Here is a 19,200-nt window from a genome sequence, read left to right as displayed (position 1 = left end):
CATTCCATTACAAAATTTAACCATTCAAACCGAACCATTCTAAGTTGTAAATTTAATTTAATTTCTTTCTAATTTAATTTAACTCACCTATATCAAAATTTTCTCTGCTTCTGCAGCTGCTTTCGGGTTAAGTGGTAGGCCCAGTACTGTAGCTAGCACATTATGTACAACAAATGGAGCTAGAAGAAGAAGAGCAGGTCATCAAAAAGTGAGGAAGCTTGAAAACTTTTGCACACAATATAAAAATAGCATGTTCAATGCTCAAAGGAAATTGCTTGAAATTCATGCAAAACATAATATTATCATGAACATGCAGAAGAAGGATGTCAATCAACCACAACAAGAATTGTAATAATTAGTGCCAACAGGAAATCTAAGAGGAAATAGGGCTCTTCTACAGTTTACACTACATATAAAGAAACCTGTTACATAATACTTGCATCTCCGCTTTCCCCTCATATTTAGAACTTGTAGTCAACATTGGAAAATTTGTCACTAGCCTCCCATTCAGTTTAGTTCAGTGTTTAGCATTTTGATTTAATTCAGTCTTCTATAACTATTTACATTATTCAGAATGGGGTGTTTGAAACAATTTTCTGAAGTATAATATTTATATTTTTACTTCATAGAACCTCACTACAATTTTCTGAAGTATAAAGCTCCAACCATCCAGTGTATAAAGCTATGAAAGGAAGTCAACATAAATATGAACTTCTAAAATGGTATTAACTTTGATTTTAATTTGACATTCAGCATAACAAATGAAGCACCTGCCCCATGGCGCAAGTTGAGGTGATGCCAATCCAACACAGAGTGATAGAGAGAGCCAACAAATTTTACTTCTACCAACAAATTCTACTCATTGATCATTTTTAACTACAAACAACTATAATTTTTCAATCCAAAGCATCAAACAATATTGAAAAAGAAAGAATTTATAGACTAAAATTAACTTAGCTTGTATATATGTGCAGTATTTAACTTAAGAAACTAAACATGGCATACTTGAACATACAAAATCGTTCAACAAACTTTAGGGATTGTGTCAATTAAATAAATAAACTTTGCGTATTGAATTTGGATTGCAATAGAATATTAATTTTCAGTCACTTCACTTAATCAAAATTTCATGCACGAAACCTACTTCATGTGTAATTGTGTACTAACGATTTACATCAACAAAATTGAAAAAAAATTACTCAGTGATATGTTTAGCATCAAATTCAATTTACAGCAATAAATTCTACTTCTACCAATAAATTATGCTCGTTGATCATTTTTAACAACAAACTCAACTATAATTTTTCAATCCAAATCATTATTAACTCATGTACATGAAAAATAGGAGCCACATCTTCATTAGTTACATCAGTAATCCATGAATTGAAGGCAAATAATTTCAAAAAAATTAATAATAAAATAGCTAAATGATAACAAAATCAATAACTCTTGTCTTATTGTCAAATTGGACCACCAAATTTTTCCATTCTCAGAACTTAAATCCTAAACCATTGTTAAGTGACTAAAGTATTCAGTACTTTGACGAATCTGAAATTAATTGTAGAACTCCATTTTATTGTAGGATTTGAGATGTGATAAGTATGCAATGAAAAAGAAGCAAAATAGTAAAAAGTTAACAACCTGCATTGAAGACTAAAGAGGTTGGCCATGTCAGTGAGGTGAGTCAAAGAGGAAATGGCGGAAGGAAGTTCTTCCAAAGAGACCCTTTCCTTGAAGACGTAGCGACGACGAGCTCGAGAAATGACAGGTATGAACGACGGTGCGGGTAGCGCCTCCTTCTCCTCGTGAAACACTCCTTCTCCTCTCTGGCCATGGCGTTCCTCTCTCCTCCACCAAGTTCGACGGCGACGGCACACCCCGCAGCAGCCCCAACAGCGGACGACGACGAGGTGTAGCGGCGCAAGTAGTGCCCCCTTCTCTGTCGCGTGCTTCCTTCTCCCCCTGTCCTTCTCTCTCTTCCCGATCTCTCTTCCTCTCTTCTGGCACGCGACAACAGCGGCTCTACTCACAGCTCTACGGATGGCGACCGCGACTGGGCAGCTTCTCCCTCCTCCGTTCTTCTCTTCTCTCTCGGTGTGGGTGAGGGGAAAAGTTGCCCGTGTGTGTTGTGTGAAGAGGGAGTGTGTGTATGCATGAGTGAGGGGTGAGGGGTGAGGGTGAGAGGTGGCGGCTGAAGGGCAGCAAGAGGAGTTAGGATTAGGGTTTTTGGGTTTTAATTTGGGAATAAGGATTTGAGTAACTTTAATAAACATTAGGGAATATAATAGTTATTAAAAATTAAATTCTATCTCAATAAAATTATTTTAAAAGTATCATTTTATTTAATTAATTTATTAATTGATTTTTTAAATAAGTATTTTAATTTAAAAATTGAGGTAATTAAATAATTTGTTTATTTATAAAATTAATTAAAATTTTTAATTATTTAATTTAAATTACTTTGATTTATTTACTTTTTAGTAAAGACAATTTTTTGAACAATGAGGACATGGCGAGCGACAATAGATGAGCACGATGACCCACGACGTGCGACGAACGACACAGAGAAGCTTATGATTCGTTGGACAATCTCCTAAAACCGTGATCATAGATACTTTTAGGTCACTTTCCAAAACCGTGACCATAAACCTTTTTAGGTCATCCTTTCGTAAAACCGTGACCATAGACTGTTTTAGGTCACTCCTAAAATCGTGACCATAGACCCTTTTAGGTCTTCCCCCAAAACCGTGACCATAGACCCTTTTAGGTCACCCTTCTGAAAAACCGTGACCATAGACTCTTTTTTGTCACTGTAAAAAACCGTGACCATAGACCCCTTTAGGTCAACCATTAAAACCGTGACCATAGATCCTTTTAGGTCACCCTTCAAAACCGTGACTATAGACCCCTTTAAGTCACCTTCCAAAACCGTGAACATAAACCCTTTTAGGTCACCCTTCTGAAAAACCGTGACCATAGACTCTTTTTGGTCACTATAAAAAACCGTGACCATAGACCCCTTTAGGTCACCCCCTAAAACCGTGACCATAGACCCTTTTAGGCCACCCCTCAAAATTGTGACCATAAACCCCTTTAGGTTACCCTCCAAAACCGTGGCCATAAACTCTTTTAGGTCACCCTTCCGAAAAACCGTGACCATAGACCCTTTTTGGTCACTGTAAAAAATCGTGACCATAGACTTCTTTAGGTCACCTCCAAAACCGTGACCATAGACCCTTTTAGGCCACCCTCCAAAACCGTGACCATAGACCCTTTTAGGTCACCCTCTTTTGAAAAAACGTGACCATAGCCCCTTTTTGGTCACTGTGAAAAACCGTGACCATAGACCCCTTTAGGTCACCCCCAAAACCGTGACCATAGATCCTTTTAGGCCACCCAAAACCGTGACCATAGACTCTTTTAGGCCACCCTTTTTTGAAAAACCGTGACAATAGACCCTTTTTGGTCATTATAAAAAACCATGACCATAGACCCCTTTAGGCCACCCCTCAAAACCGTGACCATAGATTCTTTTAGGCCACCTTTTTTTAAAAAACCGTGACTATAAGTACTCTATGGTCACCCTTTCCAAAAAAACTGTGACCATAGCTTTTTTTGTCACCCTTAAAAACCGTGACCATAGAGGGTCTATGGTCACGATTTTTTACCATGAAAAAAAAATCGTGGACATAAACCCAAAATGTTGTAGCGTACGCTCACAAACAAGTTGAGTGAGGAGAGAAGTTTAAACTCCGAAAAGACAGAGAAGCTCGGCACCAGCATTCTCGGCATCTTTCGCTGCCTTTAGCCAAACCGCCTCCGCCACCTCCAACTCTCCCTTCAGCTTCCCAACCTTCGCCTGAGATTGGCGAAGCTTGCTATCGAGGAGACCCACCTGAGCCAACAACAGCTCCGCCTTGCGAACGTTAACAGAAATGCAGAGAAGAGTCCGATACGCCGACCTTACTTGACCAGTAACGTTACAGTCGTAAAAGTACTCCTCGATACTAAGGAAGAAGAGGTACTAATCAATAAAGGCTAGAGCATCAAAATTCCGATCCATTACTGACAGGACCGGTCCCTCCTCCTCCAAGTTCTCACCACTGCTACTATCCACTGACCTCCTCCGCTTCCGACTCACTTCAGCAGCTGAAACCACGACCATATGCTCCTCAGGCCAGGCAAAGCAGGACCCCCACCTCCGGCTAAGACCATCTCCTGAGAAACGGTCTGGGAATCCGCCTAAGGACGGGAGCTACCCCTCCTTCCGTGGTCTCCATCTCTATTGTGGTTTGCCTGCTACGTTCTTTCTTGTCAGTTTCTACTTGGATTCTACCCTTTCTCACCATATCGCTGAATGACCTCTTTTGTTCCCCCCTTCACTCTATCTCTTCGGCTCTACCATCCATTCCTCTTCTCTTGGTGTGAGGGTTGAGTCTTGATTGCCTGTATATTCTTGTCCCTCTACTTCTACCCTTACTTTCTTCCCCTCGTTGAGTATCTAATTGTTGTATCTTCCTGCAGCATCATCTGGAGTATGTGATCTGGAGTGTCCTCCCCGGACGTAACTGCCCCTCATGAGGCTAAATGGATGCCTGGGCCAATTTTCATAAACCATGAAAATAGATCTGGTTGAGCCCACTTATCTTGGACTCGAGTCAGGCCGAATTGCCCCATAAAGCCCAAACCACCAACGCTTTTCAATCTCACTTACTACTTACTAGTATAGCCGTAGTTGATAATGGAAATTGGAGAGAACGACGACACTGATAACTGATAGTCTTACTAATACTAGCTACCAAGCTACCTTCTTCCCACTCTTCCTTTTTTTTCTCTGCACTTCTCAGCTCTCTCACTTCCACTTCCACCAAGCAAAGCCTCTCCGGTGAAATCAATAATCACTGCGTCGAATCTATGCTTCTTCATTTCTCATAATCCTCCTACTTATGGCCTTCACTTCCACTCTCTCTCTCTACTCTCACCCTCAAGTAATAACTAACTCTCTAACTACCATAACTTATCGTTTCTTCTCCCTCATATTCTACAAAACCCTAACGCCTTTCGCTCTTTCTATATGCAGGTTCGTTGCTGCCGCCACCGCCGACTGCAATCGCTGCCGCTGACTGCAGCCGGTTTGGGCAAGCTCACACTGCTTCCGATTTGGAGAACGCGTGCAGCCTCCAGAGCGCGGTTTGGATGCTTCGTCGTTAAGGCCTCTTCCAGCGTTGAAGGAACTCCGGCTCGTTCCACCGGTTCTCGCAGAGTCTACCGCCGGTCTCAGGCCACCGCGGCGCCAATTGCCCCTCTGAAACGAGTTGCTGACTTTGTTGCTCCATTTGGATTGATTTTCGCCATCTCTTTTGGTATCCCTTACATAGTTTCCATTTATTCCTTTGTTGTTGTAGTTTTTATTTTTTATTTATTTTTGGGTGCATTTTTTCTTTCTATTGTAATTTGGTGAGTCTTGGTGAGTTCATATTGTTGCTTCTACAATTATATGACACATTGTCCTTACAACCTATGGAATTGACATTTGTTTTTGGAGGAAAAAAAGAAAGACGAAAGAATCATAGGGTAAGGTAAAGGAAAGGGTAAGGGTAAGGGTAACGTATATGTCAAAAAGTACTTTGCTTATTTCATAACATTTCCGAAACATATACTACCTCCGTCCCAAATAGTTGTGTATATAGCGGACCTTAAGTAGTGGGGGCAATGCTTAGTTGTGTTTGATTCATGAGTGAACAGAAAAGGTGGAAAACATAATTTTTTTTTTCAGAAAAATGTCATAGACTCATGGAAGGTACCAAAGAAGAATAACATTTATCAATTTCTTATATTATTTTACTCATATTGACGAAAAGGTTTAAAAAAATAATCTAAAGAACAAAATTGTATGATGCATTGTTTTAGTATCAGATGGTATTTAATTATGTATTTAATGCAGTATCTGTAGGGTAGCATGTTGTGCCTTCTTATGGAGGCTTTGACTTTCCTTATTGTTTTTATACATCTGTTAATCTTGCCTGCAATTTTAATTCTTTATCCCTACCACACCAAAAAAAAAAAGGAACAAAATCCTCATTGAAGCTCTGCTACATGATATCCCCCACAGGGAATGTTTTTGAGCTTCTTAGTAATGAGCGGTGTTTTGTTGATATTAATATGTTTCTTTACTTTTTTGTCTACTGGTTGTGATTGCAAGCATGCATTATTTGTTAAATTTCATATTGGTGATACTAATTTGTTTCCAGCTTACAGTTGTTTGGAAAATAGTGGAGAAGATTCTTTATCCAACTCCAAAGCGATTGGAGTCATCAACTGTCGAAGGCCAATCTGCTTCACAAGGAGTGAAATGGTCTATTGCTGCTGGCACCAATTTGTTATCCCAGCTAGGTGCAAAGATTGAAAGGCAATCTAAGCAGAAGCTGAATGAGTTTGCTCGAGAACTGAGGTCATTTCCAAGTATTGATATGTCAGGTATGTTGGGTGTGTTGACATAAGAAAGAATAGTCATTATTCATTGCTCAAACCAAAATCTTCATTGGTGCATTTTGACCCAAAAAATTAAAAATTAAAAACAATTAAGTTCAGTTGAAAGTTTTATGAATATCCTAATTTTCACACACTAATCTAGTGGATTTGGAGCTTCAGTTTCAGGAATTAATCTGGTTTTGAAATCCATTTTTTACGCTATTTAGATATCCACTAATTCTCTTAAACTTTACTTTAATTTTTTATTATTTGATTGACAATCATACTCTTCATTACTTGGCTGTTTTACATATTTTAAATAAGATAATTGAGTAATTATCTAAACAAAATGGATTCGATTAGTTTTTCAGGTATCGGTAACATGGAATTTATTTTCTAAACCTGTCCTAAGCTCCAAACTTGTGAATAGATTTCTAAATAAAACATTTAACACGTTTTAAGAACTTCTAACATGAGATGAGAGATTTCAAGCTTTATTGTTGTTGACTCTATTGTAACTGAGGTTGGAGTTGAGCCTTTTTCAATCCCTAAAAGCTAAAGCTATTGGAAATTTTTGTTGCATGACATACTATTATAGCCTATCTCCTGCAGATGTACTGTGTCAATAACATTGTATTTCAAATGTCATGCATTTTACGTGAGAGAGTGCATTGAATCCCACAGTGGGTTGATATATGGTTCAAGTTCCCTCTTTATTGATGTGAGCATCAGATCATGCTTCTGCTTTGGGCTAACTTGAAGGATTGAATTAAGTTTGTTGAAATGAGATATTAACTACATTGAAACCAGGCATACATAGTAACTAGTTGTATAGAAACTAAGCATTCTGTTGAAAATCAGTATGTAGTTAGTAGTTTGTAACTTAGTATTTATGATAGTAGTTGATAGATATCTGTACATATATCCCTTTTAGATGAAATGAAATAACACGAGTTCTTTCTCTTACTTCCTCTACATTAACATGGTATCTAGAGCCTAGAGAGAAAATTCATTGTGCACCATGAGAGGATCCACGGACCTCTTTTGAAAAACTTCCAGAACAGTATATCTTTCCGGCCACTGGAGCATCCCCTGCCTTGTTCCTCTATCTCCAGCAGCCCAAACAACCCCTTCCAGCTTCTATTAGAACAGTTTACTCTGTCGGCCAATCTGACAAAAAATCACATCATCATCCTTGACTTGTCCTCGGATGCCCAACCCTGTCAACAGTGTTGCTGTTTTGCTATTTGTGACTTTCCGTTTTTGCCCCTGGGCATGTTCTTCCTGTGTTGCTGATATATTTCTTGTCTCCATGGCTACTACTATTTCTACTGCTACCTACGCTGGTACCTCTTGCCATGGACAAACTTGATGAAGTAGTTATGATTCTTGGGCCATGGATATCGAGTTGTACTTAATTGGCTAGGATTATGTAGAACATCTCACCGAAAAGACTGAAGAAATTGTTGCCACTGATTGTGCCAAGTGGATTAATAATGATGCCCAACTTTGTAGGATTATCAAGAATACCATTCATTCTTCTATTAAACAGATTTTTCGTGCACACGTCACTTGTGAAGCTGTTTGGACGCAGCCAAATGCACTTTGCACTAATGATACAAGTCGTTTGTATGGGGTTTGTCAAAAGATGATGAGCATTGGTTCCCCTTGTTAGATTGATGGTCCTATGTTTGCATACCTAGGAAAGATGCATGGTACTCTCCATGATTTCAATGAGTTATCGCCTCCTGCCACTTCCCTAGACAAAGATTTAGAATAACGAAGAACGTTCTTTATGCCCATGGCATTGTATGAATTACCTCCTGAGTATGATTTAATTCTTGGTTCCCCCACTATTTCGTTCCTTAATGTGGTTTGATCTTCATTACTTTGGGTTTCTGCTAAACATTCAGTTGAACTACCAATGTATCAACATCCATTGATGTTTTCTGCTCTTACCTCACAAGTCACAACCTCAAACTTGGGGTTTTTCCCAAAATAAGGGGACGAATCATTGGCGTCGGATATGATTCCAATGGCCTTTACATTCTTTCTTTGCCTCGTGTTTACAACCACTCCACCACTAACCCTCTCATAATCCACGCTCAGTTAGGCCATCCCAGCCTCTCCAATCTTAAGACACCCTAGCCACTCTAGCTTATCTAGTCTATCATGTGAGTTGTGTCAACTTGGGAAACATAACAGTAGTTATTTTCTAAGTGACAATAAACGTGCATTGTCACCTTTTGCTTTGGTCCATCAGATATTTGGGGTCCTAGTCAGATCGTGTCCACTTCAGTATTCAAGCATTTTGACTTTTATTGATAATTATTCCCATAGTACTTGATTATTTTAATAAAAATTGGTTTGAGTTGTTTTCCACCTTTACTAAGTTCTGTAAAGAAATGCAAACTCAATTTGGTGTTCCAATACATACATTGCATAGTGACAATGCTAAAGAATACATATCTTATCAGTTTCAAAATTTTATGGCGTCTCATGGTGTCTTTCATCAAACATTATGTGCTCATACCCCTCAACAAAATAGGTTGGCTGAAGGAAAAAATTGTCATATAATTTAGACCACTAGGACTCTTTTTCTTCATTATCATGTTCCTTCTCAATTTTTGAGGAGATGCTTTCCTCTCTGCATGCTATTTCATTAATCACATGCCCTCTTCAGTTTTAAGTCATAAGTCCTCACACTTGGTTTGTTTTCCTCACACTCCCATGCATTGTCTTCCTCCCCATATCTTTGGCTCTACTTGTTTTGTCCAACAATCTTACCCTAGAACTTGACAAACTTTCCACTAGGTCCCTCAGATGTGTTTTTCTTGGGTATGCTAGGTCTCCAAAGGTTTTTTTTAGGATATTTAGAGTAACATTCTTTGATTATGATCCCCTATTTTACCCATGGCTACAAAACATCATAATCCTCTTCCTCGTAGCCCAACACCTGTCTCCCACTCATCCACCTTACATTCAAATCTATCATCGCTGGACTCATGCCCGTCCCGCTGCACCTGTGCCCAAACCACACAGATATTTCACATAGGCTATTCCAAACTCACCTTCGATGTCGACTCCTTTATCAATTTTGATCCAGCCTACTGAGTTTGAACTCCTTATTGGCATTTGAAAAGGTATATGTTTGGCCTGAAATTCTTCTACATATTATGTTGCTTTGAGTTATCACTGTATCTCTCCAGGATACTATACTTGTGCGTCATCTTTGTCTTGTGTCTCTTCCTAAAAATCTGGGTGAAGCCCTATCTCGTCCCGGGTGGAGAGAAGCCATGCTTGATGAAATGTCTATGCTTTAGGAGAATGATACTTGGGAACTCACCTCTTTTTCATACATGAAATCTGTGGTTGGTTGTTGGTGGGTTTATATCGTGAATATTCTCAAAGCTCACTTAGTTGCCAAAGGATTTGGCCTCATGGTGACACATTTTCTCCTGTGGCCAAGATGGCCTTTGTTTGTCTTTTCCTCACAATCGCCACAATTTGTCATTGGCCACTATATCGATTAGATATCAAATGCTTTTCTTCGTGATTCATGAAGCAACCACCTGAGTTTGTTACTCGGGGAGTCTTCTAGCCTAGTTTCTCGCCTTCGGAAATCAATTTATAGACTTAAGAATCTTTGAGTTTGGTTTGGAAGATTTTCCATTATAGTTAAGCAATTTGGCATGATTCAAAGCAAAAAGATCACTCTGCTTACTATCGCCACACTCCTCGAGGATGTAAATATCTAATTGTGTACGCTAATTATATTGTTATTACGGGCAGTGGCAATGACAATATAACTTGTAATAAACAACAGTTATGTCACCACTTGACCAATTGACTAATATCTCTCAACTTAGGCAAGAGGTCCCATAATAAGTTATTTATGTAACAAGCTTGGTACATATGATCTATATACTCAAGCTTGAGACGGAATGTTGATAGTCAGCAAGTAGTTGGTAGTTAGTAACTTACTGTTGATGATAGTAGTTGATAGATATTTGTATATATACCCCTTCTAGATGAAATGAAATAATACGAGTTCTTCCTCTTATTTCCTCTAATCAACACATTCATAGAAATTATCTCTCATTTATTGTAACTTCTGACTATAGTCTGTTAGGCTCTTGTAACAGAAAGAAGTTTCAATTATCGCACGTTTTTTTCTCGGTCGTTACAACTAGGCCATTGTCCAATCTCAATTTTAATACACTCAAGGCACTTGACGCTACTATTTTAAAGCAAGGGTACTATTGAAACTTGAAAGAACTAAGTAAATTAAAGCCAAAATTCAATGATCATATGTTTAATTTGATAGGACGGAACTTCGGCGATGAAGGGTTATTCTTTCTTGCTGAGAGCTTGGCATACAACCAGGTACAGTTATCCTTCTTTATATCATTGCTTTCTTATATTGCTGGGTAATTTTTGCTCACTGTATGCTTGCAAATTTCAATTGTACTTACAAATACTTACAATAGTGTGCAGCTGTCCACATGTATTGTTAGAGTAGTTGTTTACATGGTATAATAAATTTACTAATAGCTGAATTAATTATTAATTGCTATCTTTGAGAACCAAACATAGATGTCACTTAAGATTGATAAAGTAATATGCTTTTTCCTCATTAAATAAGGGTGGCATGTGTTAATGTTATTGTAGTTGATGATGATGATGATGTAGATACATAGATATTGGCAGCAACTATGTAGTTGTAAATTGTAATGGAAAATGCTTGACTATAAGTATCACTTGTAAGTTTTTATGTTCAAGTTTTCTGTTGATAAAATAGAATATTTTATGAAAACCTGTATTTTTCATGATAATTTTGCAAGTCCTGTCCTGCTTATATCATGTTCTCTTGATGGAAGTCAGATTTAGGTTCATTCTTGATTTGTCATGTATATTTCACAAAGATAGACTTTTTTGCTATTGCTCTGCACGTCCTTAGACATACTTTCTATATAGATTGTGGAGGAAGTGAGTTTTGCAGCAAATGGAATAACTGCAGCTGGGTTGAAAGCTTTTGATGGTGTTCTTCAATCAAACATTGCATTGAAGATTCTTGATCTTTCAGGAAACCCTGTTGGAGATGAAGGAGTTAAGGTTAGTACCAGTAGTCTGATTTTTTATTATGTTATCTTGATACTTGTTGGTACTACTTTGACATGGACTAATTATGAAACAGGTTGCTCTTCGATGAAAATGCAGTTCTCAGTTTGTTTGCTTTTTCTTTCCTTTACTATAAACTATGCTAATTAAAAAATTTGTAAGTAAGCTTTCAACACGCGACACTATTTATAAACTCAGATAATTTGAAAGGAGAGAGACATGTAGGGGTATCATCTAAACTATGTCTTAGTTTAATTCATTCTAGAGAACATCAAGCACCTTGTCCTTAAAAAAGAACTTAAAACAGTTGCAATTTTGTGTTGTAACCTCAATTATTTTCTCCTATTGTTTCATTGCATTGCAGATTAAGTCACGTTTAGCATATAAGCATAGCATCTTCTTTGGTTTCGTTATGCTTTTGCAATTAAATATGGTATTGGGTATTATCCAAAAAATATAGCCAAAATTGTGTTTGGAGCTTGATTCTTTAATGGATCAATTCACTTTTCAATATAGCATAGCTATTTTTATTCGAACCTGTCTTGTCTTTTTTATGGTTAGTTAACTTGTTGCTCTACTCAAGTGAAATACTAGATTTTTTGAAGCTTGACATGTATAGTCTATGACACTATGCGCTTTTATTGGTACTTTATTTGCTAGAAATCTAGAATATTTTCATATATTTTTTCCTTCTACGGTTAAGCATCTTGAACTGAATATCAAGAATCTTATGGCTTGCTTAACTAACCATGATGGTGATATTCCGAGACTTATTATTAGAGATATTTTTTAGATATATTTATTATCCACTCTTCCTCTCTTATGCCAAGAAAAGAAGAAAATAAAAGAGGGGAAAAAAATGTTAGCAAGTATTCTTGATTGTTGTCATACATTAGGTATTAATGTTGTGCCATATCCTTGTTTGCAGTGCTTATGTGACATACTGGTGGATAACTCTGGCATTGAGAAGCTCCAGCTAAACAGTACTGACTTGGGTGATGAGGTACGAATTGATAACTATGATTCATTGAATGTTTGATACATTTCTCTGAGGATTGCGTCTTGTGTTATGCAGGGGGCAAAAGCTATTGCAGAAATGTTGAAGAAGAATTCTAGTTTGCGGGTTATCGAACTTAACAACAATATGATTGAATATTCTGTATGTAATATGCATAAGCTTGTACTTAAGACTGTAGAGCCAGTGCCCAAAATCTTAATGTAATTTGTTTAATGAAAATGGAGGTAGGGATTTTCAAGTTTGGCTGGAGCACTTCTTGAAAATAACAGCTTACGCAATATCCATCTCAAGTAAGTAAAAATTTTTACATTATGTTTTCTGCAAGAAAATCCTTTGATTTTGTAATATTCCCATACTCACACAGAAAAAATAAAAATAAAAAAGTAAGTTCTATTCCCTTTTATTTTGAAAATTTTCTGACATTATTACTTTTTAAAGTGGCAATTATGGTGGCGCTTTGGGGGCTAATGCATTGGCTAAAGCACTTGAGGGCAACAAGTCTTTAAGGGTACTATTATTTTATTTTTGACCAAATGTAATGCCCACATTTGCAATTAGGTCCATTTGTGTTTTTCAATTCCAAAATATACATCTTCTGTACATAATCATATTCTGAATTTCTTAAGAGAGCACCAATTGTAAGTCTTACCAATAAAATGTGGAGTGTTTATGTTTCTTGCTTCTTTATATATTCTCTTTTTACAACAAAAAAATATTTGACTATCTCATGCATTACATAGGCATGATTTACTCCAAATGTTTTGGGCAGGAGCTTCATCTGCATGGAAATTCTATTGGTGATGAAGGAGTCCGTTCTTTGATGACAGGATTATCTATCTATAAAGGTCAAACTATCTGTTGTGATGATTTCTAAATATTAACTGTGTCCTTCTTACTTGAATAATTCCATGGTAACACTTTACAAGCAGTTGACAGGTTATTTGTTTTTCAGGGAAACTTGCAATTCTGGACATTGGAAACAACTCAATAACAGCTAAAGGTGCGGTCCATGTTGCTGAGTATATCAGGAAGAGCAAGAGCATTCTATGGTTGAACCTTTACATGAATGACATTGGTGATGAGGTATTATCTCAATTGTCCACCTATTCCCAGTGTTTGATACTTTGATCATCACCAATCTTGTGAAAACTGTTTAACATAGTCCAAGTCTTGCAACTAATAGAATTGTTAAGATGCAATAGTATATGATTTGTGATATCATAGCATCTTAAAATCATCTATTACTGCTGACTGTGAATTACCATATAAACTGTCAAAAGTAAAGATTCTCGTCATCTTTCAAATGCATGAGCTGCAAAACATTAACACAACAAAAGGAAAGGTGGGGTGGGGGACTCTTTTTAGAGTGACTTCCACTCTGAACTTTTGTTTTTCCCTATGTAATAACTGAAACAATTAACTGCAGTAGAATTAATAGTCTTCTAAAGTTACATATTTAGAGGCCAATATGTGTCCTCAACTACTCATTATATTGAATGGGTTAAATCGTCAGGGCGCGGAAAAAATTGCAGATGCTTTGAAGGAAAACCGTTCCATAACGACAATAGATCTGGTAAGAATACTTATACCAGTTAATTTATATATCTTTATCCCGCATCATTCCTCCCTCTGGCATGGCTTTAGCAACCCAAAAGAATGAGGGAACATAATTTCTTGGGACATGACTTTAGCTGATTTAATATTTACAGGGTGGAAACAACATTCATGCTGTTGGAGTGACTTCTATTGCTAAAGTTTTGAAAGATAATTCAGTTATTACCACTGTAAGCCTCGACAGCTTCATGTCCTGCTTCTATTTTTTGTCTTCAGTTGTTTGTTCTGACAAACATTTTATGTCTCGTTCATAGTTAGAACTTAGTTATAATCCCATTGGGCCAGATGGAGCCAATGCTTTGGCTGAGGTTCTGAAGTTTCATGGAAACGTAAAAACACTTAAGCTTGGTTGGTGCCAGGTAACCTTTTTCACCTTGAACTAATGTAAACTTTTTGTAGTGACTTATATTTCTAATAAGATGCCTTTCCAGATAGGAGCAAAGGGAGCAGAATCCATTGCAGATGCTTTAAAATATAATACTACAATTGAAACTCTGGACCTGCGAGCAAATGGACTAAGAGATGATGTTTGTAAACAGTACCTTGAATCAGTTCCCCCTTCTTTCCTATTATTTTTGCGTTGGTTATCTTAGTCTGCTTTTTATGAATTGACTATTGCAGGGTGCACTCTGCCTGGCTCGCAGCTTGAAAGTGGTTAATGAAGCTTTAACCTCTCTAGACTTGGGATTTAATGAAATAAGGGTATGAATTGCTCTGGTCTTCTATATTCTTTAGTTCATGCAGAAGCCATAGCATCTCTAATTTCATATATTGATCTGATTAAAGGATGATGGCGCTTTTGCTATTGCTCAAGCTCTGAAGTCAAATGAGGATGTCAATGTTACATCCATAAACATTGCGAATAACTTCCTTACAAAATTTGGGCAGGTAAATTTGTCTTCTGATTTTGAATTTGCTTTTGTTGTCTACTTTTTCTTCTTTATTTATGTTTTTCATGGATCTGACTATAATAATACACATCACAGAGTGCTTTATCTGATGCAAAGGATCATGTCTATGAGATGGCGGAAAAGGAAATCAACATTTTCTACTAGAATAGACTATACTCTGCAATAAATGTTATATACCAGAGAATTTTCTTTTTTTTTTCGAGGGTTATTTTACAAATTTTCTTTTGGAACTGGTCAGAGCTCCATTACATCAATTTTTTCAGCTCTAACCATTCATTGAGGGAAAGTATAGAAATTTGTATCAGTATAGCCTTAATTGTTTAGATCGTGAACGGATTCCAACATTTGCCCCACTGAAGTTAATGTAGTGATTTTTTATTTTTTTATTTTTATTTCACATTTTTTTCCAATATCCCTTCCCCTTTCTATGCCTTGATTTGTTCGTTCCATGCTTGTGTGTGCTTTTGCCTGTTGTACTTGTATATCTAGACACTTCAACTGGCTTCACTTGTTCCAGTTTTTTCTTTTTTTTTTTTTTTTATAATGGATTTGTAAATTTGCTCGTCCTAAATTCTAATCCTGAAAACCACTACCCACTTTCCAATGGAGTGACAACGAAGGAGGTGACAGCAAAGGTAAGAAGAGTGTGAGGTCTGGGTTCTATAGGAAGGAAGGGAGGAGTGGAATAATGAAAGGTGATAAAAAGAACAAAAAAGGGAGAAATAAAAGTGATGTTTGCTTGCTATCAGTGATTGTTCGAGTTTAGGGAAGACTGCAGGGAAGGAAAATTAAAGTCGTCAGAGGATGAATTTCTCTGAACGGCCACGGACGCCAGACTGCCGGAGTACGAATCAAATAGTTTTTCTTAAAAAATTCGATGTTTGCTGATTTTGAAGAGTAGCATTTGGCAAAGTTTTAGAAATGTGAAATGTGTGCCAAAAAGATAATGTACATGTGTCTTCCCTTGTAGGAATGAATGTATTAGATGCACTATGCCATTGTATGAATTTACTTTGTAGAGATTACTGGGCTTAAACATCTACACTAATCCTTTAATCGAACTTGATTAAGGGTTTCTGGCAAAAAAAACTTGATTAAGAATTTGAGTTCTAGCGATAAAAAGGAAATTTTGTGAGTACAGAAAGAAAACTGTTGGGAATTTAATATTCTCTTTCTAAGACCTCTTTAAATAGTCAATTTTTGGTAATAAAATTTGGTTGGTTGTTTAATTGAGATAAAATAAAAGTATGAAAGAAATTTATTTAAATATTTACTTATATATTATTAAATTAGTAGAACATTTTTCAATCGTACTTTTAGAATATTGACATGCAATTTTTAGCTAATTATAAAAAATTGTAAAAATAATTCATTTAAAAGCAATAGAAAAGTGTTTAAGCCTCTAGGAGGTATAATAGTTATGTACCCATAAAATAAAAAAAATGTGCATCAAAAATCAATTACCAAATTATTATGTACTTATGTATAAATATATATGTTATTTAATTTATTTTTAATATGTATTTTATATCCTAACATATATTTTATACGGATAGTTGATTTGTTGATTGATTTATTATGTACATATAACAATTGAGAAGAAAATACACGTAATAGTTGTCTTAACGTGCAATTCTTTTTTATTTTTTTAAATTTAATTTTGATACACTATTAATTTAAAATAATTTTAAATATATATTCAATTACGTAACACTATATTAATAATAAAAAATAATTATTTTTTATATTAATTATTTGAATAATCATATATAACAACTTTATAAAATATTTTACAATATTAGTGCATAAAAAATAAACTCTTCGTCTCTAGTAAAAGTGGGTATTAAATTAAAAAAATTAACGTGGTATTTTGGTTGAAATATTTGCCAGCTATTTAATTGATAGGTACATATACATCTAATATGTTGTGTAAATCTTGGATATCAGAGTGCCGTACGAAAATTCGATTCTTTATTAAAGGAATGGAATAGGATAAAATCGTTAAAATCAGGAACAACCAAACAAGACAAATGAGGGCGTAAAGTGAATCGATATAATAGGCTAAATAGTATATTCTAATTATATTACAGTTATTAAAATTGGAAAAGCGTATCCGTAAAAGACTCCATGGCCCAATGGATAAGGCGCTGGTCTACGGAACCAGAGATTCTGGGTTCGATCCCCAGTGGAGTCGTTTATTTTTTAATTTTTTAAATTATATTTATTTTTCTTATCAAACGGCCTTTGCGTGTAACGGTCAACGGTGTACACCTAGTATTTACTATTGTCTACTATTGTCTGTAGAGAACCAGAAAAACGGAAAAGAGAAACATTCGCATGGTTCAATTAGCCACATGGGTCATCACCAAATTACCAGGCTAAACGTGGTTAGTAGTTGATATAAAAATAAAATACGTCACTATTATGGCGTCAGGTACTCAGGTCTAGAATTTTTCTTTTTATAAATTCAGTAAAATTTATTTTATATAATGTAAATAATTAGAAACTTTTAAAAAAAAATCATAAATTTTTTTTCCATCTTATAATATTATAAAATTCTCTTAAAATAAAGTTGGTTATTTTCGTTTCGTATTATATTTCAAGTGTATGTAAAATGGTTTCAAACAGTAAATTACAAAATACACGGTGGTTTAGAATCACGATTTACGAACAAAAGTTTGGTTTGAAACCACACTTACAAGAAGTATAGTCTCAATAAATTTTTATTAAACCTAGCTTCTTGAATTCAAAGGAAACATAGAGAAAGAACAATGATGGAAAAGAATGACAAAAACTATATATCTTCTTATTGATTTTTTTTTCATTAGTAGTAAAATACGGAATTTTTACACAAATAATATAAAAATAATTAGTTCAAAATAATCCTAATAGAATCATCCAACATAGTACATCTTTATTTTATTTGTGTAAAAAAATCGAATTAAAATATAACGAAAAAGAAATCAATTAGGAAAAATAAGAGATTGGAAGAGATTAAAAAAGGGTTATTGATTACTTTTTTAACAGGAAGAGATTGGAGCAATATCATTCAACCTATGTAAGCTATTTTCATTGACTACTTTTTTAACAGGAATCTCTCGTTGTGTCGTTATTGGTTCCTTTTTCCTCGGTCATTTTATTTTAACTGAAATCACTCTTCGTTGATCTCTTTTTCTTTGGACCTTTGACAGGAATAAACTTTAAAAAAAAAATGACAGTAAATGTTACGGTTCTAATAATAAAATTAATAGAAAGATCATTAGTTCTAAAGTCAAAAGCCAAACGTACATAATATTTTTTTTTTTTTTATCTCTTTCGATCTCATTTCTTTTGATTGATTTTTCATCCACATCAGTAAATTGCAAATTGTTTACACAAGTAAAATAAAAAATATGATATTCCATGATTCTATTATAATTATGTTGAACAAATTTTCTTATATTATTTGTCTAAAAATCCCATATTTTGTTATAGTAAAAAGAAATCAATCACAGAATGGTATTTTTTCACTACATTAAAACAGTATTCTGCAACTTTTTTTTTACTACTTAGCAAGGGTTTAAATCATCACTAAATCTTTTCACGACGGTTAAAAAAGCATCACCAATTCGGGCATTGCTATGTGATATAACAACGATTTTAGACCATCGTTGATAAAAGTATTACTAATTTGTAACACCTGTTAGTGTATTTTTTTATGTTATACAGTTTCACTAAATTACTAAATCTTGCGATAATTTTTTTATATTTCGTAACTGTTTTAAACTATCACAATATATTTAGCAATGGTTTAAAATCGTCACTAAATTATTAATTCTAGTGACCACTTTTTTAGATCTAGTGACTGTTTTAAATCGTTACAATCCCTCCAACATCAAGTTTATCGTTTTTAAACATTTGTGGTAGGTCAAAATTGTTACAATCTTTTCAGCATTAGATTTTTTTATTAATTGTACAAAAAATATTTCCATTATAAATAATAATTTATATGGATACAAATACTACAATATCAAATATTTTCTTCTCAAATGTAGAAATCTACAAAAAATACAACATTGTGTTTCA

The 19,200-nt window shown here is 35.2% G+C and overlaps 1 protein-coding gene and 1 non-coding gene across 2 annotated transcripts; both read left to right on the top strand.

Moving 5' to 3' along the window:
- Positions 1 to 4,312: 4,312 nt before the first annotated feature.
- LOC107488941 (uncharacterized) lies at positions 4,313 to 15,527 on the top strand. The gene is made up of 19 exons (XM_052262184.1): positions 4,313 to 4,448; positions 4,525 to 4,988; positions 5,081 to 5,363; positions 6,259 to 6,477; positions 10,799 to 10,857; positions 11,449 to 11,586; positions 12,521 to 12,595; positions 12,668 to 12,751; positions 12,839 to 12,900; positions 13,049 to 13,118; positions 13,380 to 13,455; positions 13,563 to 13,693; positions 14,124 to 14,183; positions 14,320 to 14,394; positions 14,479 to 14,583; positions 14,656 to 14,751; positions 14,846 to 14,926; positions 15,011 to 15,112; positions 15,211 to 15,527. Exons 2-19 carry the CDS (start codon positions 4,947 to 4,949, stop codon positions 15,277 to 15,279), a joined length of 1,827 nt encoding a protein of 608 aa, XP_052118144.1. The 5' UTR covers positions 4,313 to 4,448; positions 4,525 to 4,946; the 3' UTR covers positions 15,280 to 15,527.
- A 1,729-nt stretch (positions 15,528 to 17,256) lies between these two features.
- On the top strand, positions 17,257 to 17,329 carry TRNAR-ACG (transfer RNA arginine (anticodon ACG)). The gene has a single exon. It is a non-coding gene; the product is annotated as a tRNA-Arg (tRNA).
- Positions 17,330 to 19,200: the final 1,871 nt, after the last annotated feature.

Source organism: Arachis duranensis, chromosome 5 (genome assembly GCF_000817695.3).
Source record: "Arachis duranensis cultivar V14167 chromosome 5, aradu.V14167.gnm2.J7QH, whole genome shotgun sequence".
Lineage (NCBI taxonomy): Eukaryota > Viridiplantae > Streptophyta > Magnoliopsida > Fabales > Fabaceae > Arachis > Arachis duranensis.
Note: the sequence above shows the minus strand (reverse complement) of the source record. Positions and strands in the feature narration are given on the sequence as shown.

Excerpts from the sequence above, each read along its gene's own strand:
- LOC107488941 (XM_052262184.1), top strand. The coding sequence starts at position 4,947 with ATGGCCTTCACTTCCACTCTCTCTCTCTACTCTCACCCTCAA. Across the intron at positions 10,858-11,448 it reads AGAGCTTGGCATACAACCAG|ATTGTGGAGGAAGTGAGTTT; the intron begins GTACAGTTATCC and ends CTTTCTATATAG. Across the intron at positions 13,456-13,562 it reads AGGATTATCTATCTATAAAG|GGAAACTTGCAATTCTGGAC; the intron begins GTCAAACTATCT and ends TTTGTTTTTCAG.